Source organism: Balaenoptera ricei, chromosome 2 (assembly GCF_028023285.1).
Source record: "Balaenoptera ricei isolate mBalRic1 chromosome 2, mBalRic1.hap2, whole genome shotgun sequence".
Taxonomy (NCBI): Eukaryota; Metazoa; Chordata; class Mammalia; order Artiodactyla; family Balaenopteridae; genus Balaenoptera; species Balaenoptera ricei.
Window position 1 is genome coordinate 104645377 of NC_082640.1, and position 25597 is coordinate 104670973.

The 25597-nt window shown below is 40.8% G+C and overlaps 1 protein-coding gene across 5 annotated transcripts in view; it reads right to left on the minus strand.

The window, feature by feature from the left end:
• Positions 1 to 25597, minus strand: part of EIF2AK4 (eukaryotic translation initiation factor 2 alpha kinase 4) — a 108302-nt gene that overhangs the window by 18464 nt on the left and 64241 nt on the right. For all 5 annotated transcript variants that reach the window (XM_059913658.1, XM_059913657.1, XM_059913661.1 and 2 more), the window contains 14 exons: positions 24970 to 25074; positions 23035 to 23092; positions 22008 to 22087; positions 19128 to 19229; positions 15885 to 15938; positions 13370 to 13606; positions 11833 to 11908; positions 11305 to 11426; positions 8651 to 8700; positions 7332 to 7500; positions 6283 to 6399; positions 4650 to 4715; positions 1603 to 1773; positions 1037 to 1171 (listed from right to left, as the gene is read on the minus strand). In XM_059913658.1, the coding sequence (XP_059769641.1) occupies positions 1037 to 1171; positions 1603 to 1773; positions 4650 to 4715; positions 6283 to 6399; positions 7332 to 7500; positions 8651 to 8700; positions 11305 to 11426; positions 11833 to 11908; positions 13370 to 13606; positions 15885 to 15938; positions 19128 to 19229; positions 22008 to 22087; positions 23035 to 23092; positions 24970 to 25074 (1542 nt within the window). The remainder of the gene's footprint in view (positions 1 to 1036; positions 1172 to 1602; positions 1774 to 4649; positions 4716 to 6282; positions 6400 to 7331; positions 7501 to 8650; positions 8701 to 11304; positions 11427 to 11832; positions 11909 to 13369; positions 13607 to 15884; positions 15939 to 19127; positions 19230 to 22007; positions 22088 to 23034; positions 23093 to 24969; positions 25075 to 25597) is intronic.

Here is a 25597-nt window from a genome sequence, read left to right on the forward strand (position 1 = left end):
TGCCTGAAACACTCCTCCTCTGATACTATGCTGGATACTGGTCTAAGTTCCAGCTTCCCACTCAGCCTCCTCCGGCACCACCCCAGCAGGGAGGGGGACCTTGTTTCTGCTTGGGTGTGGGTGGAAGTCGGGGATCCTGGTCTCCACTGACTCTGCTGGTGGGGGCATGGGGGGCACTGCCCCCAGGCAGATATGAAAATCCTGGCTCCCCATTTAGCCTTCTCTGATACCTGCTGGGGCTTGGTGGGGGACCCACATTAGCAAAAGACAAACCTATAGACTCAAGAAGCTGAGAAAATCCAAAACAAGACAAATCCAAAGAAAGTCAGGCCAAGATACATCATAATTAAACTTCAAACTAAAGACAGACAAAAAAAAAAATCTTAAAAGCATCGAGTGAGAATCATCTTTCCTATACGGGAAAAATAATTCAAATAACAGCAGATTTCTCATCAGAACCCAAAAATTTTGGGTAAATACAGTAGACTTTCTTGAGTTCCTCAGAGTTTGACATTGGAAGCAAAAAGCGTAACACTGTCTGATGTGGACCTCAATGTATGCTGAGGAAATATTTAAGACAATTATAAATGGGGGATGGGGTAAGGGACACAGAGGGAGGTAAGGTTCTATATTCCATTTGTACTGTATCTCAGTTGTGGTCGTGGTTATGGGAATCTACACATGTGATAAAAATGGCACAGAATTAGATACATACAGTGTATGGATGTCCACTTCCTGGGTTTGGTATTTTATTATAGTTATGCCAGCTTTTTGGAAGCAACTGGGTAAAATGTATACAAGACCTCTCCGTACTATCTTTGCAACATCCTGTAAACCTATAGTTATTTAAATGAAAGTTGAAAACATTACAAATGTAGTTCACAAGACATTTCTATTCCTAGGTGAAATATATATAGGTGTTCAATTATACCAGTGGTTCAGTTTTTCTGTGGTTTTGAAAAATTTCAAAATAACGAGTCGAGGAAGAAATGAAATCATGTCAGAACAAATCAACAAACACAGGGCAAGCCCTCACCAGCAGGTCATATCTGCCACCAGCTGCAAGGATTTCAGATATAGCCCTTTGCCTCCGTCTGATGAACGCCACAAACTGGAAGATGATTCCGCTGTGCTGTTGCACTTTGTAAACCAAGCCCAAATTGATCAAGACCTGTCAAGGGAAATGCCATACAAACGTGTCAAGGGCTCGAGATTTAGAATGTGCAATGCTGAAGACACCATTTTCCATCATCAGCATCAGAACAATCTATTTAGTATAAACAGAATATTCAGTAAGATCTGGCACACGGTCTGTTTAAACTATAGCCTGCCAAGTAAGAGAAGCTCTGTTCTCTTCAAGAATAACCACTTCTCTGAGGCTGACATAATAAGGATTGCCGCACAATAGGAATTGTGATGCTTGCAAAGAAATTCTGATCCAAGCCAAAATTATTACTAGATATCAAATGTTCCAAAATGTAGAAAGCAGCGTTCTTCTGGAAAAATAAAACTCACTAGCAATTACAAAATAAAACCCATTTCCTCCTTGTGCTATTATTAATGCTACAAATCTGTGCTGCCAGAATCAAACAGTTGCCAAACCTGTAACTTTATGCCAAGTTTCTTCAACAGTCCCACAACCTCCTCTAGGTCTTTTAAGCCATACTGCACCAACTGGGCAACACCCGTTTTCTGTTTTATTAATGAATTTATTGTTGGTGTCAGATCTTGCAGCTCTCCCTTCTGCTCAATAAATTTGTAGAGTCGACACAGCTGGAAAGCAAAGAGGCACAGTTAGCTTCCAAAATCCACGGCAAGAAAGACTCACTTTGCAGTGTGTTTCCTACGCGCAGGGGAGCATGGCAGAGCTTTTGTACCTCCGAAAGGGTGGATTTTGTGGTCAAGGGTAATTTTAATCTTTCCCACAATCCCGACTAAGGATTATCCTTTTCCAACAACTCTAAAGCACCTCGCAGAAGTGCTTTAGGTACCTACTCACAGTTAATTTTTAGTCACACACACTTATAGCAAATGCTGACCCCAGAAGAGCAGACCCTGGTACTAGCAGATCCTCCATTACATATTTTTAGGCCACTATTGCTCCCCTTTGCCTTCCTCACACTCATGAATTTCCATTACTACAGGCACGTCAATGGGGGACAGGAAGGCAAAGTCTGACTCGTTCTAATACTACACTGAATTAGCCAGGAATTCCCTGTCCTCGCTTTGAATAATTCCTATTTGTAGCCTTGAGATGCAGTTTGGATACTGTCTCCTAGAGGCAGCGCCTGATTCTTCCTTCTCTCTGGCTCAGAGCTCACCCCAGATCCCAGCTCTCACCAGCTGTACTCCTCGTCTTCCCCAGGAGGGGGCAGTGGCTAATAATGACCCTGGCGCATAGCAGGTGAAAGAGGAAATAACTATGGTCATAAAACCAGAAAAAAAGAATCCCAGGGGCTAAAGTGGAAACTAAGAAACAAAATTATAGCTACTTTGAGACGACAGGCAGGCAGAACCTAGTTCATCTGTAAGTTGGCACGTGGAACCAAAGAGCTGAATGAAGACTTTGTTTAATAATCATAAATCACTTGTATTTTAAAAAAATCTGAAAGTGTTAAAATCTATAATTTCTTTACTATATTAAAGATAAAAATTTTTAATTTTAAAATTACATCTTTGATTTTAAATTATTTTTTTCTTCTTAATAAAAAATTGTTTCTTTTCAATAAATGTTAACATTATATCACCCCATTAATAAACTACCAGAAGCACTAGAGTTAACACCCCCAGATTCTGGTTCTCACCCTATTATCAACTAACTCCATGTGACTTGGGATAAGTCACACATCTCTTTGGACCTTAGGTGCCTCATCTGTAAAATACGAAGACTGGGCCAGATATTTGAAACTCTCCTGCAATATTTCTCCTCCCTTTTCTAGTATCCTTAGAGTTCCCTTTTAAAATAATGAGAGTACCAAATGCCTATATTAGATACTAATTTTTCCATTTTGAACTACTCACACACACAACTTCAAATTAATGCTTAATATCAAACGACTAGTGGGTAGAGATTTAGCAAAAAGCAAAGAAGCTGACATTTTAGCAACCAATGCAGCTATCATGAGCAAGTGTGAAATATTTTGAAATGTGACATTAGTTCAAAGAACCTTTTGGGCCTGAACCTTTGGTTGGGTAAGGAGTCACTGAACTGGGCAGTTTCTTGGGCAGATCCTTTGTGTCATACACAGGACTATTTCTGCACAGGCTGTGTGCTGTGTACACATCTAGGGTATTATGTAAATACTGTTCTTCATATTAGAATATTATACCATTGGGTCACTTTGTAATTGTTAAGATCTCCTCTAATATTTAACAGTTAAAATGTAATCTGGTTTAATTTCTAGAGCTCCTAGTGCTATGTATCTGGTTTACTTTCCCAACCTGCAAACTATCTGAGTGATTTCTTTAAACCACAGTGCCTGTGAAAGTTGTTTTAAAGAGCTGAGGGTAGACACATGCTGTATGGGTCTTCTCATGGCTTTTAAAGGCCAATATGAATGAAGAAGTTGAAAGCAGTCTGTGGACTCTTTATATCCCTAGCACTGTGCCTGGCACACTGCAGGTGTCCCAAAATCTGAATGACTCTGCCTGGCCTGCATACGATCATGTATATATACTTTTTAAGTCTTTATTGAATTTGTTACAATATTGCTTCTGTTTTATGTTTTTGGTTTTTTGGCCACAAGGCATGTGGGACCCTAGCTCCCCGACCAGGGATCGAACCCTCACCCACCCCCCCGCCCCCGCATTGGAAGGCGAAGTCCTAACCACTGGACCATCAGGGAAGTCCCCGTACAATCATATTTTAATCTATCCCATAAGTGAATATTGCTCATCACCACAGGATTATGTAATTGAGTGTCAGACCAAGGTCGAGAAGGGTTCTGGGAAAGCAAAAAAAAAAAAAAACAAAAACTTCTCTTATATAAATATTCAGGAAAATGTAAGAAATCCCTGTTGTTTTCTGCTTTTCAGGGACTGAGTTAAGTGTGGGTGACTGTGTCAAAGATCTGGGCCCAACCTGATGCCTATAGAGAGAAATGACAAACCTGTTTACCCCGTGAGATTCTCCTCATTGCCAATGAGAGCAAATGAACGATTTTAGGAGTAGGAAATGCCCAGAAAAGCAAGAGCTTTAATGCAGCTCTGAGGTGTTAGAAGACCAGGGGGCGGGGGGCGGGGGAAGCATGGGAGGTGGACAACCAAATGACTTGGCAGAGCTCTGTGCCTCAAACTAGTCCTGAAGCACCTGTTTCAGAAGAGGCCAAGCAGTATGAGGTCTCCTCAGCAGGAGGCTCCACCAAGCACAGCCTTTACCTGGTGTGTGAGAAAGAAGGTCTGGTGATCAGGGAGAAACAGGGTGATTACAGCACATTAAGGGGCAGCATGGAGAGGCATTCTTTGATCACGACGCTGGCTTCTCTTCCCCTAATCCCAGACGTTGCCATGGCACCTATCAACACTCAAGGGGAAAATTGTCTGAGGCAGTCGGGGGCACTGCTGCCTTACTGCAGCGAGAATTTGGTGGCATTTTCTGGTACCACAAAATTACAGAGAGAGCTGTAATCACATTGTTAAAATGTACTCACACTATTCGATGACAAAGACAGATTGCAAAATTTAGCTTCCACTTCTCTCCTCGTCAGCTTTTCCGTCTAATGGGGCAGAAAAAGGTAACAATGAGAGTCCCAAATTTGGCGCTGAACAAGATACAATTTCCAGGCTAATTCTGACAGGTGTATCCTTCATTTTGGACAAATGGCTCCTCATCATGAAGGATGGGTTAACTCTGATTAAAAAACATTTTTTCCCTCCACAATTCACATAAACTATAACTAACATTGTTTTAAAATGTCAATACCCCTGACATAAAAGAATTAATAAGGGGAGAGCTGCACTTGCTGAATGGTGAGGTGACCCAGAGGTGGACAGGCTTAACCAGGGTGCTTATGTTGGGCTGGGAGGGAGTCAACCGATCCCCGTCCCCTAATGAAAGCCATGTGCGGACAGGCTCTGTGCGCCGTCCCACGCTGGCAGGCAGGCTGCAGGATATGAACAAGAGTGATGGGAAGCCCTCTGCACCATCCCCGGGGGTTTCCGCCAGCGTCTCTCTGACACTATGTTGTATCTGTCCCTGCCAAACAGCAGCAGCACTTTGGGAGGAGAAAAGAACCATGAAGAAGCAAACAGTAAAGTTAGGGCCCTTGATGTGTCCCTGGCAGACGAAAGAAAAGCGAGTTGAGCTTTTGAGTGTACAAAAAAACAGTAAGCCGTTATGGACTTCCCCTGCTCGTCCTGCCTTAAGCATAGGCTGTCTGGCACTGTTAGCTATTGAATCTCCTGGATGTTCTTATTTTATAATAAATAGGATAATAATAAATAATATTTAACATGAAAAGAAATTAGAAAAGATAAGAAGGATTCAATTCCATCCCGGCGCTGTCATATATAATACTATTTAAGCTTTTCACTGTTTCCCCTCCAGGCTTTGCACACATACTAGAGAGTAACGAACACTGTGATGTGGTTACATGAGGAAGAGTAACAGGAGGTGATGCTGCCCTAGTCCCACAGGAAGGAGGTGATAAACGAGGCCCCAAGAGAGGTCTAAACCAGTCTCCCCCAGTTCAACCAATCCAAGTCTATAAATGACTTTACTGATAAGCTCAGACAGGTTGGAAGAAATAAGGGCAGGGCATAAGTCTTTTACTCTCAAAACTAACACTTCCCTTTCCTGGTCTCTCTAAAGGACAGTAACAGTGCTTGTGAGATTAGAGTGAGTTAATCCATGTAAAGGGCTTAGAACAATGCTTGGCACATAAATATTGAGCATGGCATATGTTCAATAAAGGTTAACTCTTCTTAAAAATTATTACTGGCAAGTATCGGGACCAACTACTCAGTGACTTTTTTGCCTCCAGAAGTAGGTTAGTGAAGAACTCTATTATATTTTAAATTAAATAAGATAATTCAATCTTCAGAAGTTACCCTTAAAAAAACACCCTGGAGGTCACTAGTAGCACAAGGCTTAGTACAGAATAAAAGCTCAACCAACACTTGTTAACTGTTGACAGAATCAAAGCCAGTCGGTTCTTTTACCTTAGAGCCATAAGGGAAGGAGAAAAAAGTCCCAATTCAGTTTCATGGTTACATCACTAAGAAAATACCCATGAACTATTATTATTATCCTTCAATATCAACTCAAAGTAATTAAATGCTTACCACAGCATCATACAGAATAACATAGACTTGACTGAGTTTATCTTCTGGGATCCCACAGTGTAAGAGTATTGCTTTCAGTAACATGGTATGGTTCAAGTAAATACTGTAGTTTCTTTCCTAGGATAGAGAAATTATTATTATTTTCATTATAAAAGCAATACATGCACATGACCAAATCTAGAATCTTATCACCAATTCACCAACCTGACACAATGGAAGGACTGAATTTTAGCATAGTGCCTTCTAGTTTACTTTTTCATATACATTCTTCATGCACTGTTGTGGTCAGAGTATAATATAATTTAATACTTTATTATACGCCTCAGAAATACTTTGGTCTCCAGCTATGTTCAAAAGCCTGAGCGAGCCGACACAGATTTCAAAGAGGGAGAGGACCTGGTTCAACAGTGACTGACCTATAAGCCCGGCTGGTGGAATATAAGCACACAAGTCAATCAATGAGCATCTGCAGGGTGGCGAGCCGTGTGCTGAGCCAGGTGCAGTGGGAGAAAGGGCCCCAACCGCAGCTGGATAGAGAGGTCCTTCTGGACAGGGGCACACCGTGACTGATGGGTGTTCACGGTGGCGGGGTGAACAGGGTGTGTGTGCGGGATGGAAAGTAAAGGCAGAGGAGAGCCACCACTGTGCTCACAGCAGTCTCCACTGGCTGGGTAGTCCACAGAGACTATGCAAAGTGAAGCTGGTTGTTAAGAGCCTGGGTGTAGGAGGGAGCTGAGGGGTCTCAACATGCTTAAAGCATCCTAGGAATCTTAGGCTAATTCCTCAAATTTTGGAAGAATGGATGGAGAAACAACACCCTCCCCCCAACCAAAGAGACAAAAACAAAACCCGTTCTGGTCAAGGCAGAGGTAAGAGCCTGAGATAAGTCTCAAAAGCTACATCAGACTTTCCAGGGGACTTGAGTAACAATGTGATTCACCGCCAGCACCATCTGAGGAGCAGTCCTGCGGTCGTGGCTTTCCCACGGCACTCGGCAGAGGACTCTATCTAGCGGGATAACCTTGGGATGTTAGGATATGGGAAGGAACCTGAAGTGCTGGAAACTCCTGGATGATTTCATAGATGGTGTAGATGATTTCAGCGGTGGGCAGAGAGCTGTTGGTGGTAGAGGTAACGATATCAAACGCACATTCCAGAAGTTCTTTGGGATGAAATCGGTCTAATTTGCGAGGTCTGAACACGCGTTCTATGCAGTATCTGGAGAGAGAAACCCGCATTTCTAAGGTCATTGCTTACTGCAGGGGTCCCCAGCCGGCAGCACAGCAGCAGTTGAGGAGCCGGTGAGTGAGCAAAGCTTCATCGGCCACTCCCCGTCGCTCCCGTTACCGCCTGAATCATCCCCCCCATCACCCACCCCCCGTCCGTGGAAAAACTGTCTTCTATGAGACCGGTTCCTGGCGCCAAAAGGTTGGGGACTGCTGGCTTACTGGAATTAAATATGTGTAAGGTATTGTTGAATAAGATAAAATAAACAAATGTGAAAAAATTAATCAGTAGTATGATTAAGAAAACATAAAGATAGATGTGCCCAGAATAGTCTTGCCTTGTGATCTAGGTTCCAATTCCCGGTGTTGCCACTATTAAACTACAGGGCTTAATTTTTTTTTTTTTTTTTATGTCTGAAATAGAGATGAAATTACAAACAAAAATAATTTTATCTTAAGTGTTTGCTTTCTACACAGTGATCCCCACACCTTAGGACTATGAATATTAACTGTTCACTTGGAACTGAGGATAAAAGCATGTAAAGAGCTTTGATTTTGTTTAGGAAAGGAGCTGCAAAGTCGGCTGCCTCGTTGACAGGAATATTGCTCCAATTTATGAAGCTCTTGGTGTTTGACTCCTGTGGTATTTGAATGTACACCAAACCTTTCCCCAGCAGTAAGTGCCTGGAGGTCCTTGGTGTTCAGCATTCCTGCTGGGTTTACTCTACTTCTCCAGAAGCAGCTTTTATGCAGTTACCTTTGTAGGCAGTTTTCACACAGAGACCATTGGCCACTTGTCCCTTCAATTAAATTTTAAAAGGGGCCATCTGTGATCAAGAACAGCCAGATGTTTTTCCAAGCAACTGGTTGTGAAAATAATTAGTCATGTGACTTGGGGACATTTAGAAGGTACAGAATAGACTGTGGGAGCTTCAGGTACCTACCCAACTGCTACATTCCTTCAAAGGGGAGGCTGCTGGTCCTGATCATAGAAAGGGGTACTGGGGCTGGGCTTTTTGACCATTTTCCAAGCTCAGTACTTTAAACTCCAAATTCTTTACTGTGTAAGGATCACAGATGATGTAACATTTTTCCTTGGTTTCTTTCCCACATCCACCAAATGAACCCCCGTTTTTTCTTACCGTTTTAAATTCAATATATTATTTCTTGCCACATATCTTGCAAAAGGAACCTGAAAAATAAAGTTTCAAAGGTCAATGTCAACATGTGCCAAACACCTTTTGTTTTTTTAATAACAGCTTTGAGTTGTAACTCACATACCACAGAGTTCTCCCTTCTAAAGTTTACAATTCAGTGGTTTGTAGAATATTCACAAAGTTGTGCACTGCTTGCCATTCACACCCCTTGGAATGTTCCTGAGTTGGTCAGTCAGCAGCTGACCACACTGCTGGATGTACCGCCAACCTTATTCACTGTGCATTTCTTAGGTTTTTGAATTTGAGAAAAATTCACTATTAAACACACTCTGCTAAATTTTTTATTATGCCAAATTAAAATCAGTGCAAGTTATTTGATTGTGAATTTTTTTGTGTCACTTATAATAATGCAATCAACATGGGTATTACCTCTTTTTTTTTTTTTAATAAATTTATTTATTTATTGATTTTTGGCTGAGTCGGGTCTTTGTTGCTGCGCATGGGCTTTTTCTAGTTGCAGTGAGCAGGGGCTACTCTTCGTTGCAGTGCACAGGCTTCTCATTGCGGTGGCTTCTCTTGTTGCGAAGCACGGGCTCTAGGCACGCGGGCTTCAGTAGTTGTGGCACGCGGGCTCTAGAGTGCAGGCTCAGTAGTTGTGGCGCACAGGCTTAGTTGCTCCGCGGCAGGTGGGATCTTCCTGGACTAGGGCTTGAACCCGTGTCCCCTGCATTGGCAGGCAGATTCTTAACCACTGCGCCACCAGGGAAGCCCGGGTATTACCTCTTATGGTGAATTTACTGACTTTCCTGTAGATCTTACAGAAGAAATTCTTAATAACCACTCACTAATAATCACCACAACTTTAAAAACCGTTATCAGATTGCCTCAAGAGATCTGACATGGTATCATTAATCAATGGGTCAAATTCTCAAAGGGCAATTACTTTTTATTTTGGGGGACTGAATATATCAGCTCACAGAAAGAGAGCTGATGTTTAAAAATCTGCATTTTAGTGTCCTAATGTCTAGAGAAGAAGAAGCCAGTTTTAAGTATAGCTATGTAAAGGTTTGCCCTTCTATCCTTTCTTCAACAGAGCCCAAGTGTCTGATATGCTACCTACTTACCTCTCACTCAAAATAATCCCAAATCACTTGACTTACTATAAAAGAAAAACTAAATCTGAGGGTATGGAAGGAATTTCTTCTTAAACCATAAAACAAAACACAGATATGCAAAAAAGACAATGCCCTGATTCCAGACCTCCCTCCAGAGAAATACAGTCAAAAGTTCGAGTCTTTGACACTTCACTCGGGTGACACAAACAAGCTGGTAGGTGTCATTGTTCACATGCATGTGGGAACATGTATTTACCTCACACATACTGGGTACATGCAAACACACAGTGCACCTTATGCACACGCTCAGTTGTGCTTTTTTAAACTTTTTTCTTCCTCTATATAATAAGAATGGAATCATATTAGAGTTCCTTTGAAACATACTTCTTTTCAGCTAACAATATACCATGGACATTTCTACAGATCAAATATAGATATGGATCTATCTAAATATATATGTATTTTGATCTTTTACCTCCTTAATATTCCATAATAAATTATTCAACCATTTTCCTATTGGTGAACATGAAGTTTTCAGTTTTTGAGCACTATGATAAATTGTCAATGGACGTCCTTTTAAGGTTCGTATACTGATGTGTTATTTCTTTAAGTAAATCTCTCAAAGTGGGATTGCTAGCTCAAAGGGTATAGTATGTGCATTTATTTTATTAAATACTTTCAGATTATTTTTCTAAAGGTTTAGCAACTTACATTCCCATCAGCAACATATGAAAGTACCCATTTTCCTAAACCCTTGTCATCTGTGGACAATTAAATATTTTTAACAGTCTGATGGGTGAAGTTCAGATACCTTTGCTTTGCATTTCCTTATTAGTGAGGCTGAACATCCTTCAGAAGTTTATCAGCCCTGTGCATTTTCTCTTCGGAGAACTGCCTGGTTATAACCTTTGCTCATCTCTCTACCTGTAAGTGCTTTCTGTACATTAGGGATATTAACCTCTTGTCTGTTACATGCATGTACAGTAGAGATGGGCTTGTTAGCAGCCAACACCATGTGAGTGATCAACTGGTAAGAGTACGGCTGTCAAAAGGGAACCCTGGGGATAAGAAAGCAAGCATGAGCAAAATTCAGCACACATAATTAACAGAGATGCTTGCTGTTACAAGAATTTAATTGTTCTAGACATTAGCATATTAGAAAGCTACTGAAGACCTAGCCAAGAAATAAAGAAAAAAACTCCATTTATGTGTCTAAGTTGGCCAGGTTAGCCTGCTGTGGTCACCTGGCAAAGCTCAACACTGACATGCAGACGTGGCACCTGCAATACAGGGCTCAGGTTTCTAGGGTCATCAGCACTAAGGTGGATGTACACAGGGTCAAATGTTTACCAAATTCCCATAATGCTCTCACCCTGATAACTCCTTTAAGATTATTATGTTTCCTAAAGGTGACGTTAAGAATATAAGCCTGGGGGGGATGGTGGGGGTCATCCTTTAATACAGGTGCCACCCCTGGGACCAGGCATGGCACACGCGCTGTCAGCAGAATGTTCCCAGCCTCACCCGCAGGTCGAAAGGAAGCATCACCAGCATCCCGCTGTGGTCCATGAATAAGGCAGCTTCATTGTGCTCGTATATTTGCCTATTTCGGGGAAGCAGCAGTGGGGTACACAACTGGACAGCTCCTACACCCAATGAGAAAAAATAACTAATCATCAGGTTCTCATTCTTTCCAGATGCAACTTAAAATGAACACAGACCTGACAGTTGAGTAATCTGCTACTGGGACTGTTGAAATCAGTTTATCTTCAATTCTCTAAATGGAAAGCTCACCTAAGGTAAGTTTGTTAATTCAGTCCTATTTTTGACTCCACAAACCAACTGTATTTTAGCGGCAAGGTTGTAATATTCAAATTTGTTTCTCCTCAACAAGCTGAATTATAAAAATAAGCTTAAATTTCACAGGTGTCAACAACTTAGAACTGAATTTAAAAGTAAAATATGGTTGCACCCAAATCCATTCATAGTACTTTCTGATGAGGAAACTAAACATCTTCTGAGAAGGCACATAATTTTTTAAAAAGGACATACCATGTCTTTTGAAGATGCGGATAATGGTTTCACAAACGTGTTGCTGTATCTTGGCTGTACGGATGGAGAAGCTGCCCTAAGATATGACCAATTAAAATGTCATCAAAGCCTAATCAAAGGGATCCCCTACCATACTTTTCTGTGGCTTGCAGTAGGCATTACATTGCTTATTCCCAAGATCAAAAAGAGGTCTCAACAAGTCATTCCCCTTTTGAACATATTCAGGAGAGAAGAAACCACATGTCTTGCAACACGTCCTACTTTAGGAAGGCTGCCTAGGTTTAAAGTCCAAGCTCTTATGTTGATGTATGCCTTTCAGAGAGAGCCAGGCATATAGTACTACACAGTTCTCCCCGAGGACTTTCAGGGATACTGCAGCAGTCAAACACCTAACAGCGTCAAACCCCCTCCCATATTCTAAGGTAATTCATAGTGGGCCTCTTGAAAGCTTCAAGGCCTTTGTGTATTTTGTAAATAACTGTCTTTTTCATTTGTTTCGTATTATAAAAGTAGTACTATTTCACTATAGAAAATTTAGAAATAATAGATAAGCAAAAAACCCCAAAATTAAAAAGTCAGCCACAATCCTGCAAATGTCTAATATTGCCAGCAAAGAAAAACTAGCCCCTGAAATCTATACTGATTTTCCACAAACCTTACCACTGCTTTCTCTACTACTCTTTTAAATTCTATTTTAAGCGTACAGAAACAGAGAGAGAATATAACAAAATATATGTTATTCACTCACCGAACTTTATCAAATTTTAACATTTTGCTATACTGTTTCAGACCGTTTTTGTTTTTAAACAAGAAAATGTTGAAGGCGTTTGAATGTTATGTTGAACATAGATGTTGAATGTTATGTTGAACATAGATGTTGAATGTTAAACCTGCCTGTGCTTCAGAAACCACCTGGGAGCTCTGAGATTGTTGAAGCGCCTCACACTTAGATTCCAAGTCACTAGATCGGATGTAGGGCCTGAGCCTCTGTATCGTCAAAGGGCCTCACAGGTGACTTTGACGTGCAGCCAGCATTGGGAGCTATTGGCTACCGGATCTGGATCTGAGCTGGTTGGGTATTTTTCGCACTGGGCAGCTGGGCCAGGGCTCAGTCTCTAAAAACACCGCTTCTTAATCTCTTTAGTAGGTGGTGGGTCAGGAACCCCTTCAAGTTAAGTGATTAAAAAAAGTGTGGCTCTTCCTGGAATAATGCATATGCACACATTTTGCATATACAGACCTCAGATTACGAGCTTATGTTGGAGAAGGACCTACTGTAGAGCACAGGGAACTATATTCAATATCTTGTAATAACCTATAATGGAAAAGAATCTGAAAAAAAGAATCATATATATCCATATGAATCACTTTGCAGTACACCTGACACTAACACAACTTTATACATCAACTGCAGTTCAATTAGAAAAAAAAAAAGAACTTATGTTGGAGGCATTAAAGGACTGCATGAAAATCGAGGAAGTGACTCCACCCTTTTGTGGACCAGGTGAAGCTCTTTCGAGGCGCGGCTCAGGCCCACCTTCAGTATGTCGCTGTCGTAGGTGTAATCGACGGCGGGGGAGATGCGCTGGGAGAAGGTCTGGGCCATCACGGTGCGGTAGGCCTTCCCGCCCACGTTGGCCAGGGTGCGGTGCAGCACCTCGTGCAGCTCTGACTCCTCCATCTGGGGCGGAGGCAGCAGTTCGCTCCTGAGCAGCTCTGTGGCCGTGGGCCGTTCTGCCGGATCGTGGTTCAACAGCCAGGAGATGACAGATTTCTACAACGAAACCCAGGCACCCCGGGGACGGGTGCAGTGGAAGGTGCTCAGGGATTCTCCTGACAAGCGGTGGTTGGTTCAGGTCCAAAAGAGACACACTTCTTCCACTTAGTTGGTGCATGTTAACTGGTATTTCTGAAATCTCTGAATTTGTCATTCTCCCCCTGTAGTTCATTATGGTCACAGAATTGTGCAACAATGTAATATGAGTCTTTCTTAAAAGAGGCCCTTCTTATACTTCCCTGCCATAAAGGACCAAAAAACCCTCAACTCAACAACTACAGAGAAGCAGAAGTTAGACCTTCTAAACACTGTATCTAAACTACTGTATCAAAAACGATACAAGAATATAAAGCAAGTATTTTTAGGTGCTTAATTTTAGTATAAACTATAACGCGTAGGAGCTTCTAGAATCCTTAAAGCAGCATAAAACAGCTTTTCATTTTTCATTTTCCATTTATGTTATCTGTATTGATACCATTCCCTTGAATTCTCTTATGTTACTGGTTTATTATACCTTCACAGCTATTACCTGATTAAGCAGGGAACTATTTGAAGGCAATGTAAACCTTTGAAAGGCTCCATAATGATTCTGTAATTCTTTTGTTTATAATGAAGATTTATAAGGAGTTAGAGGAATATCTGAGATCAGAAAATCTCAATTTTTAGATGAACCTCATTAAGCATTTTCTAATCATGTAACTTTAAAATACCCTCCCCCAAATCCCTACCCCTGGTTTTAGGCTAAAATAAAAACACAGGTAATTATTTTTCACATAAAGAAGGGAACTGACATGATATAACTTTATGAAAATTTATGTTAAATTAAACTGGTAAAAATAATATCCTATTCAGCAAAACAGACTGTATGTAATACTGCTTAATTTCTGTATGTGGCAACAACTGTGTTATACTCAGTCTACAAGCATTTTCTATGCTGCCCCCTTTCGGATAAAAAGCAACAACGTGACGTGGGAGGTGGCCGTGGCACTGCTTGTGGTGCTAAGTTTATACAGCCCAAATGCAAATGCTCAAGGGTGCCCGGTAAGTCCCTGTGACAGGAGGGCAATCACTGTCATGACAAATGGTGTGCATAGTTGCACTTTTGTCTGTGGTTTAAGTTCCTACACCACCACAGCTGCCAACATGAGGAAATAATGAATAAGACTGACCTTGTTACAGGGAAAGGCTGGGATATGAATATTTACTTATGACACCCCAAAACATGGGGAACAACTCAGTTCGAATCAATGGTAACAGCTAACAAAAGAAGTAGAAACACAACTCAATGTATTTTCTAATGGTTCTTTACTAATTCAATAGTTGAGGCAGAATGGGTCCCTCGAGCCATAAACAAATGTCACATTAAACGCTACTGAATTATAGGATGTTAGTGCTAATATAAATAAAGGGTACTTAATACCTTTATTTTACAGGGGAGGAAAATTAAAGTCTAGAAAAGTTAAGTGACTTGTCCATCCAGATACATAACCAATAATCAAGAAACAGCAAATTAATGCAATGTTCTAGCTAGGTTTCTGTGCTCAACATTAATAATTTAAATAAGGGATTTTGCCTTGATTATAATTGTTAAGAAGTCAGTTTAAGGAATAAACTTCTACACGACAAGAGTATTAACCATGGAAGGCTTCACTAAGACAAAAAGCCAGCATTAAGAAGAAAGGTACACCAGAAGCACTATAATAAATTCACTAATGATTCTTTCATATTAGCCAGATGCCAATATTTACTATGACATGAGTTACACACACACACACACACACACACACACATACACACACACACACACTTGTAGTATGGAAGAGAAATTATTTAGTTTTAAATTACTGTAACATCTGGCTGTCTAGTCTTCCCCTTTACAATTTGAGCTACTTTACCATAAGACAGAACAAAATTGTAGTTTTAAGATATACTCTTCTTTTCTTAAAGTTCCAAGCTTTATCTAAAACAATGAGCTGTAAGAGCATTCTCTTTTTATCAATAGCTAAGCCAAGGGTCCAAACAGTACTTCAAAAGCATCATGAATCACAAAAAAGAACCCTGTAGTTTGTTAATTTTCTATGTCAGCCCTTGGCATTTTTATGGTGTATTTCAAGTCTAAATACATTTTAAGTACTCCATCTTTCGATATTTTTTCCCCACGTTGTTCCCATGACACAAGAGAATGAGTGGCAGAAGATTACTAATTGAAGAAGAAGAAAAAGAGTAATTAAAACCCAAGAGTGAGAACACAGTAATTAAAGCATCAGAAAATTACCTGCTTTGTATGCTCTCCATCATCGAAGTCTTCTGGAAACTTAGGCGAAGTAGGCTAAAAAAAATATTATATTCAAATCAGCAAGTGCTTGGCAGACTGCCACAGTGAAAGCATTTTATTCACCAGAGGTAAGAAAATCAAATACAGAAATGAAAATTTGCTAACAAGGGAAGATGGATGTGAAACTCATCGTGAAACCCAACGCCTATCCTTCCAAGGACATTCATATTATCTTAATACTTACTTCACCCAAATGACAGCCTGGGTGACAGAAAGCACCTCATTTGAGGACAAAGTATTTAAAATCTAATGGCTTCAGGGAAAGACAAAGTAGCTTTATTAAACAAACAGATTAAAAAAGGGTAGAAATACCAAACCATCAATACCGAGTAAGAGAAAAACAACACAAAAACCTCTAGCCCCAAATTTCTCACCTTTCTGGTAAATAAGACCTCAGTCGTAACATTAACTTGGCAGTTGAGATATTCTTGAAATGAGGGAACAAACATGAATTTTAGACTAAGGAAAGGCACTCCACCAAGGACATAGTCCTCGAAGAGCATTCCAAGTCAAGGCAAGGACACAGTAATCACTTCATGTCTTCTGATACATTATGATACATTATGAACACAGCTGCCCTCTGATACATTATGAACACAGCTGCCCACGCTGTTCTGGCAGTTAAACCATTAAACTCTTTTCCAAGATATGTAGTGGAGTATTCTTAGTTAAGCTGTATGTGATTTACCCGGAGTATTCTTAGTTACGCTGTATGTGATTTACCCTAACAGACATGCCTGCTTGGCTCTGCTCAGAAAGGAAGAGGAAGACTCTCCGTATCTCTTGCTCATGAATATGTGAATCTAAATCACCCTCACTCAAACCTTATTCTCCACTGTCATCTTAATGCCATTTCCAAGAGGCATCCTGGACCTCGCACACTAACATGAGTCCCTTTTAGTTTGGGCAATGACAGTTTAGTTTGGGCCAATTGATCCTTTGGGCGAGGATCAATCCCAAGAAGACAAATGGAGATCTCACTGGGAAAAAAATTCAAGTGGCTGACATTTTCCCCAGACCCCATTTACCTTCTGGTCATGGTGGTATTCTTTAGGCATTACTACACCAGGTCCATTCAGCTGGAACCTTTAATTTCTAGAGCTAGATATCCATTATCCTTCTAACCCATTCCCACTGCTGTAACTATATTGATATTATGCAAAATTTTTGGATTCCTCCTTTGCTTTAAAATCAAGAGTAGAGATAGCCTCATCCACCAGAGGGCAGACAGCAGAAGCAAGAAGAACTACAGTCCTGCAGCCTGTGGAACAAAAACCTCATTCACAGAAAGATAGACAAGATGAAAAGGCAGAGGGTTATGTACCAGATGAAGGAACAAGATAAAACCCAGAAAAACAACTAAATGAAGTGGAGATAGGCAACCTTCCAGAAAAAGAATTCAGAATAATGATAGTGAAGATGATCCAGGACCTTGGAAAAAGAATGGAGGCAAAGATCGAGAAGATGAAAGAAATGTTTAACAAAGACCTAGACGAATTAAAGAACAAACAAACAGAGATGAATACAATAACTGAAATGAAAACTACACTAGAAGGAATCAACAGCAGAATAACTGAGGCAGAAAAACGGATAAGTGACCTGGAAGACAGAATGGTGGAATTCACTATAAAGGAGACAAGAATATACAATGGAGAAAAGACAGTCTCTTCAATAAGTGGTGCTGGGAAAACTGGACAGCTACATGTAAAAGAATGAAATTAGAACAATCCCTAACACCATACACAAAAATAAATTCAAAATGGATTCGAGACCTAAATGTAAGACTGGACACTATCAAACTCTTAGAGGAAAACATAGGAAGAACACTCTTTGACATAAATCTCAGCAAGATCTTTTTTGATCCACCTCCTAGAGTAATGGAAATAAAAATGAAAATAAACGGACCTAATGAAACTTAAAAGCTTTTGCACAGCAAAGGAAGCCATAAACAAGACGAAAAGACAACCCTCAGAATGGGAGAAAATATTTGCAAACGAATCAACGGACAAAGGATTAATCCCCCAAATATATAAACAGCTCATGCAGCTCAATATTAAAGAAACAAACAACCCAATCCAAAAATGGGCAGAAGACCTAAATAGACATTTCTCCAAAGAAGACATACAGATGGCCAAGAAGCACATGAAAAGCTGCTCAACATCACTAATTATTAGAGAAACGCAAATCAAAACTACAATGAGGTATCACCTCACACCAGTTAGAATGGGCATCATCAGAAAATCTACAAACAACAAATGCTGGAGAGGGTGTGGAGAAAAGGGAACCCTCTTGCACTGTCGGTGGGAATGTAAATTGATACAGCCACTATGGAGAATAGTATGGAGGTTCCTTAAAAAACTAAAAATAGAATTACCCTATGACCCAGCAATCCCACTACTGGGCATATACCCAGAGAAAACCATAATTCAAAAAGACACATGCACCCCAATGTTCACTGCAGCACTATTTACAATAGCCAGGTCATGGAAGCAACCTAAATGCCCATCGACAGATGAATGGATAAAGAAGTTGTGGTACATATATACAATGGAATATTACTCAGCCATAAAAAGGAACGAAATTGAGTCATTTGTTGAGACGTGGATGGATCTAGAGACTGTCATACAGAGTGAAGTAAGTCAGAAAGAGAAAAACAAATACCGTATATTCACGCATGTATATGGAACCTAGAAAAATGGTAGAGATGAACCAGTCTGCAGGGCAGAAGTTGAGACAGAGATGTAGAGAACAAACGTATGGACACCAAGGGGGAAAAAAGAGGGGGGGTGGGGATGGTGATATGCTGAATTGGGCTATTGGGATTGACACGTATACACTGATGTGTATAAAATTGATGACTGATAAGAAGCTGCTGTATAAAAAAATAAATAAAACAAAATTCAAAAATTAAAAAAATCAAGAGTAATCTCAAAATATTTTTAAAAAGGATAACCTAGCAATATCTTCAAGTATGATTCCAAAAATAAATAAAACTGGGGTAAGTTTCTTATTGTAAGTGCATAAGCAGAGGTGGATTTCCATTTACTAGAAATATAGAAAATTATAGTAGGACCACTTCTTTCTATATTATAAATACCAGAAAAATACCCTGCATCAAATTCTAATGTCCGTGCTAAGATTCAGGTTATTGGAAACTGAGGCATTAAAACATCTGATACATACATCTCTGAGTTGGTTGAGAACAAAGATCCTTTCTGAGGCTGTGATCATGGGATGATAGCACATCTCAAAGAAGATAATTCCCAGGCTGAAGAGATCCACTTTCTGAGGAGGAAAAAGAATTTTATTTAGAGCCTAGATATGAAAGCATAATCCACTAGGGAATTATAGGATGAGCACTGTTAGTTGGGATGTTTGCATAAGTGAAAATAAGCCACACTAGAAAAAATTCGCTTTGTTCTAAAAAAAAAAATTATAGGTGTAAAATATAGATGAGAGCCATATTTATTTTTAGATGATAAAATATTTGGCATGACTTCAATGTTTTTCTTAAAAATTAATTGTAACTGGTTTAGCTATACACATAGACATAGATAACCACTGGCCACACACTGAGGATAATCACTACAGAGCAAGGACAACCGAGATCTGTTGAAAGAATTTGCTTTGCATCTTTACTAATCATTGCAAAAGGGAAACACAGACCGCACTCTGCAGCTGATAGCAAAGGTCAGCTACTGATTGCAAAGCCATACCAACGAGGTCAGAAGCATAGCACAACAGAAATATCGTGACGACGCCTAACAAAATATGGAAGTCTAAGTAAAGAAGGTAAAAGGGCATGTCAGTGCAGAGTCTCAGGTAGGGAGCTGTCGAGGGGAAGAAGGAGGTCAGAAGGCCCTGTGCCTGCGGCAGCTGAGCACAACCCAGCTGAGCGGGAGACTGCTCGTGGTGAACTGCACACAGGCACAGGAGCCACTTTCAAGAAAAACGTCAATGAATTTGGACTCAAGGATTAGTAGGAGAGCCTCTGCAACCAGTGACCTCCAAAGTCTTAAAAACAAACATTCATTGTGTCATTTCCTACACATGTTAGCGGTAGAAAAATGTACATACTGAACGGAACATACTGAAAAGCACCAAGAATACAATAGCAACCACCCATAATCCCACTGCTTAAGGATATCTACAATTGATGGCTAAGATACGCCCTTTTGGTGGGTTTTTTAAAATGTCTACACGCACACACACACTATAAAACTAGAACCACACTGTGGTTTGTAACTTTTATTCCCTTAATATAGCAAGAATATTTTTATACTATAATGTCATTTTTCTAAAACCGGCCTCTGATATTTTAATGACATATTCAATTACATGGATGTCCCATAATTTATTTAACCAGTTCCCTATTTTTTAAATGCTTGCTATTTTTCATTGTTATAAACAACGCTGTGACAAACCCCTTTTACACCAATCTTTTTGAATGTCCCTGGTTGTTTCCTTAGGATACGTTTCAAAAGGTGGACGTGCTGGGCCAAAGGGTAAGGTCCTTTTAAGGATTTCATTATACTCTTACAAACCAAACGCAGAAAGATGACACTAAAGGTGCCTCCCCCTCCCTCAGGGTGGGCGTGTCCATCTCCACACACCCTCACCCTCACCAGGTATTTGGAGGTCTGCTTCAACTCTGTCACTACCAAGTGCTCCCTGTCAGAACCAAAACCCAGGCTTCAGTTGCCACTGCTAGCTTGAAAATATGCTTTAATGTGAATTCCCTGCCTCACGTATTTTAAAAATTTAGCTCTACGGTCTTGCCTGAGGTGATCTCATCCAGTCTCATGGCTTTAAATCCCATCTGTGTGCTAGTGGCTCTCAAATGTATGTATACCTCTGACTCTGATCTTTCTTCTGAACTCAAGTCTTGAGTCCCTAACAGCCGACTGGAACTCTCTAATCGGATTTCTCATCAGGCATTTCAAATTAAACATGCCCTAGACGGAATATTCCTGCTGTCTTCTCCTCCATCTCCCAGGTCTTTCCTCATGGTTCCTCAGCTCAGTCAACTACCCTTCCCCCAGCCACTCCAGGCAGAAACCTGAGCACTGTCCTGTTTTCCTTTCTTTTCCTCACCCAACACCCACTCCATTAGGAAAACCTGTCAATTCCCCCCCAACATGTATTTCATATCTGCACACTTCTCCCCGTCTCTACTGCCACCACTCTGGTCCCCGCTCAGCCGCTCCACCTGGACTCCTGCCAAGCCTCTGGCAGCAGCTAGAGCGAACTCTCTCGCTCAACATCCTTCAGGCGCTGCCTGCGCACATCGCTTCTCATGGCTAAGCTGGCCCTGCATCATCTGACCCTGGCCTTCCCTTCAGCTTCGCTTCGTGCCTCTCGCCCTCATAGCTCTCACCACGCTGCAGCCACACTGACCCTCTCTCTGACTGTCCTAAGTGCGCCACGCTACCTCTCACCCAGTCTTCTCTCTGTGCATGCTATTTCCTCTGCTTACCCCTCTTCTCTCCCAGCCAAGCTCCAGCCCCCAACTTTGCATGGCTTCTCCCCCCTTTCCTCCTTTATCCTGAAACCCATCCTCTTGGGGAGGCTTTCTCTAGTCAGTCGACCTAAAGATGATGTCTTTTACTGTTCTCTGGTCACTGGACTCCATTTCTTTTCTTCTTAGTTCCTACAGAGTTTGTGATTTAAAAAATTTTTATTTGTTTACTGTCTGTTTCATCCACCATCATCCACCAATGGACAAGCTCCCGGAGGGCTGGAATAAGATGTCTTATTACTTGATTGCCTTGTTCCCTGTGTTCCTGGGGCCTGGTCCAGGACCAGTTAGTTCAAATCTTCTTTAGATGGATGGAGGGACTGTAAGCTCCCTGGCAACAACAGTGCCAGCTTCAGACACTGTCCTTGGGCATCACGTGTCCTATTTGGAGCAGTCGCTCAATAGACATGTGGATATATATTGAGTGAATGACTGTTCCTGACTATTTCAGCTGGTAACTAAACCCCAAATGCTGTAATCTTGATATTCTTACTATTATCTCTCTCTTGAGATCTTTCCTTTTCCCCAAAAACCTTGCTCTTTACCTGGTTGTATGCAGATTTGGTGCTGCCTTGGACCTCTGGGCTTACATATAAAGCAGTGCCAACCATCCCAGTCAAATGACCTGCATGGAAGAAGGCAGAGGGAAGGATTACCAATAACAGGACTTAGAGATAAGGCAAATTTTTAACAAAACAAAACAAAAAAAGTTTCTTAAGAGTGAGACATGGTCTGTTAATTGTTTACACTATTCACAGGAAGAAGCAGCATGCATTTCACCAAGCTATTAACCCTAAATCATGGATGGCCACACACTTTGTTCCACACAGGATGGCTCTGCTGTGGTAAAGGGGCAGTGCCAGGCAGGAAGACCCCAGATGGCCCAGGTCATGAGGTAACCTCCTATTACCACCTGGGGTCAAAGTATAACTGCCTACCCAGAGGAGTAAATTATTCTAATTGAAGGTCTAATTTCTTAGAGTTCTGAAGAACAATCTATATAGTGAAAAGGGAAAAAAATTAAAGCATTTCCATAATTTTGTTAATTTAATGAATAATTATAATGTGCTTTAGAATAAAATCTTTACAAATGAAAAAAAAGGTTTCACTTTGAGAAATTTTATTCTGTACTGCATATTTAAAATTTTCCTGGACTTCCCTGGCGGTCCAATGGTTAGGACTCTGCGCTTCCACTGCAGGGGGCACGGGTTTGAACCCTGGTCGGGGAACTAAGATCCCCACATGCTGCACGGCGCACTCCCCCGCCAAAAAATAATAATAAAATGAAATTTTCCTAAGAGGGTAGATCTTATGCTAAGTGTTCTTATCACAAAATTAATAATAATAGTAACAATAAATAAGAGGGCAGGAAGAAACTTGGAGGTGATGGATATGTTTATGGCATAGACTGTGGTGATGCTTTCTTAGGTGTGTATGTACCTCTAAACTCCTCAGGTTGTATACATTACATATGTAAATTTTTTTATGTTAAAAAAAGATTAAAGAGAAAAAAAGAAATTTTGTGGATTGCTTGTTAACACACTAATTAAATATACAGTCTTCTGGATTTACCTGAAGGGTCTGATTTAATCAAGTGATCTCCTGATGTATCATCTTGTTTGCCGTCAGCCTAAAAATTCAAGTAGCCAAATAAGAAATTAAAATGTTATATTATTCCACAGGAATGGATTATCATTTCTAAATGAAGACTGACTGAAAAATATTACACAGAAACCAGAATAACTATAATAATGCTTTTTTGAGCTTTAAATTTTTTTTAGTTTAGTTAGCCTACTAATGCAGGGCTCACTGGAAACCCCAATGAGATCAAGGAGAAGGGCAATTCACTGTAGAACTCCTTCGTGGCAGAACCCCCTGAAAACTTACCTAAACTAATTTATTTTCGTATTTCAAATGCCAAAACAGAATCTATTTACTGGGAAGAGTAAAGGTATATTAATAACAACAAACTCACTTTCTAACTTTTTTAATTTTCCCACTGGGTCAATTTTTACTCTTTTTTCCTAGAGGCTGGTCACCAAATATGTTCCACTGTCACTGCTAATACCTCTTAGGTAGCCTCACTTCTTCCACTATATCTGTGACAGCCCTGTTTCCCGCATTCCCCTAAATCACTATTTTTTGGACATCTCTCCACAGATTCCTATCACGAGCACTGCCATCAATAACAAGAGCTCTAATATTCGTAGAGCCAGGCAATGTTCCAGGGCTTTACTTATATTCTTATTTTATCCTGGTGACAACTTTGAAGCTGGTACTTGAATTAGGCACATTTTATGGAAAGGATACTGAGAGGTTAAGTAACTTGCCCAAGGATTCTAGCCCAGGGCAGTGGGCCTCCAGAGCCTGTGCTCTTATCTACCTCCCTACTATTACAGCCTACAGATATCAAGTTACATTTGTTAGTCTGGGGATCAAATCCCCAAAGAGCCCTTCCTTGGTCTTAGCACTCTTCAAATTCCCCAGTGCTCTGGTCAGGACCATGTCCTTACTGTCCCCCTTCCATTTCCTCCCTCTCTGCTCCTTCTAACCTCACCTTCTGATTTAACCCCTGAGGTTTTTCTCACCATTAATCCAAATCCTAGTTTCTTTTTTTGACCACCCTTATAATTAACTGCATTTACCACAGATTTTGGTGCCTAATCTCTGGCTTATGATGTTAAGTAAAACTCTTCCCCCAGCACTCAAGGCCTAACACCTCCAGGAATCCCCAACCTTCAAGCATCTTCTCTCACTGCTCCCCTACACCTCATAGTTTCAACCAACCAGACAACATGCTGGCCTTCAACAATCATGTCTGCTTACCCCAGGGCCTTTGCTTATGCTGTTCTTTCTCTCGGGAAACCCCTACCCTGGTGTCACCATGCCCTGCCCTCAATCTCAGCCTACTGGACTCTCACCATCCTTTAAGGCTCATCTAAAATGCTGTTTTCTTTATACAGCCCTTCTTGATCCTCATAACCATATGCAAATTTCCTCCTGCTTTTAAGTCTTATATGACTATTTCTCTCACCTCACATTATTTTAGCTTTGTAGGTTTAACACCTACTCTACAGTGTTGTGAAGAAGAGCGTTAATACTTTCTGATTTATGTTGTCTAGAACTCATTCTTCTGATGTTTTACGGTTTTTGAGCCTTATTTCCTTAAGCTAACTAAAAGCCCATCGAGTGTAAAGCATCTAGCCCAGTGCCTGGCATGGTAGACCAAAACACCAAATTGTTTCATAAAGTATTTCATGCCTTTGACCTAAATATCACCCACAAACTAATAATTGTATGTCTCTCAAGTGGAACGTACTCACTAAAACGTATTCACAATTTCAAAGCCTGCAGGATCATTTGCAGCTGCCCCTTCAGACTTGTATACTTTCCTGGGGATTACACAGCAGAGTTCAGGGAATTCATAGTCATGAGAATGTTAGAAGACAGGATAGTTAAGGCACATGGGTCCATTTTCAGGCACATTTGAATTAAAAAAATACTCACAGCAAAGGCTAGATGGTCTGTCGCCAAACCAAAATCACCTATTTTTACATGGTCATCAGAATCTAAAAAAATGTTGACAGGCTTCAAATCTCGGTGAATCATTCCCTGATGGAAAAGAGCAAAGAAACCAACAACGTTTTCCCAAACATAACTTATATCATACCTGTTTCCTCATTTGAAAGGCCAACCTAGTGATGAAAACTGGATGAGGTCTTCTCATGCAGACCATGCTAGTCCAGGCTGTCTGACCTCCACAATGTCTCCCAAATGTCCTGCCAATGACCTTGCCACCCTCTCCCAATCTACCTGCTGGTGGTCCTGATCAGGTCCAATCCAAATGGTGCCCTTTGGCATCCAAGACCCCTGTCTATCAGGTTCACCGTGATCTTTCTCTCTACTGCATCACAAAACCCTTGCTCTGGTCAGGGAGACACACACCATTTTCATTCCTTCTTCTACTCCTTTCTTCAGGCTACCTGCCCTGCCTAGGCTTTTCTCCACTCATTGGAACTGTACCAATATTTACAAGTGCCAACTTATTCACGAAGACTTCCACAGTAATTCTAATAATTCAACTTTGCATTCCCAGCACACCAGGTAAGTGCTCAATGATTACTTGTTACGTGAA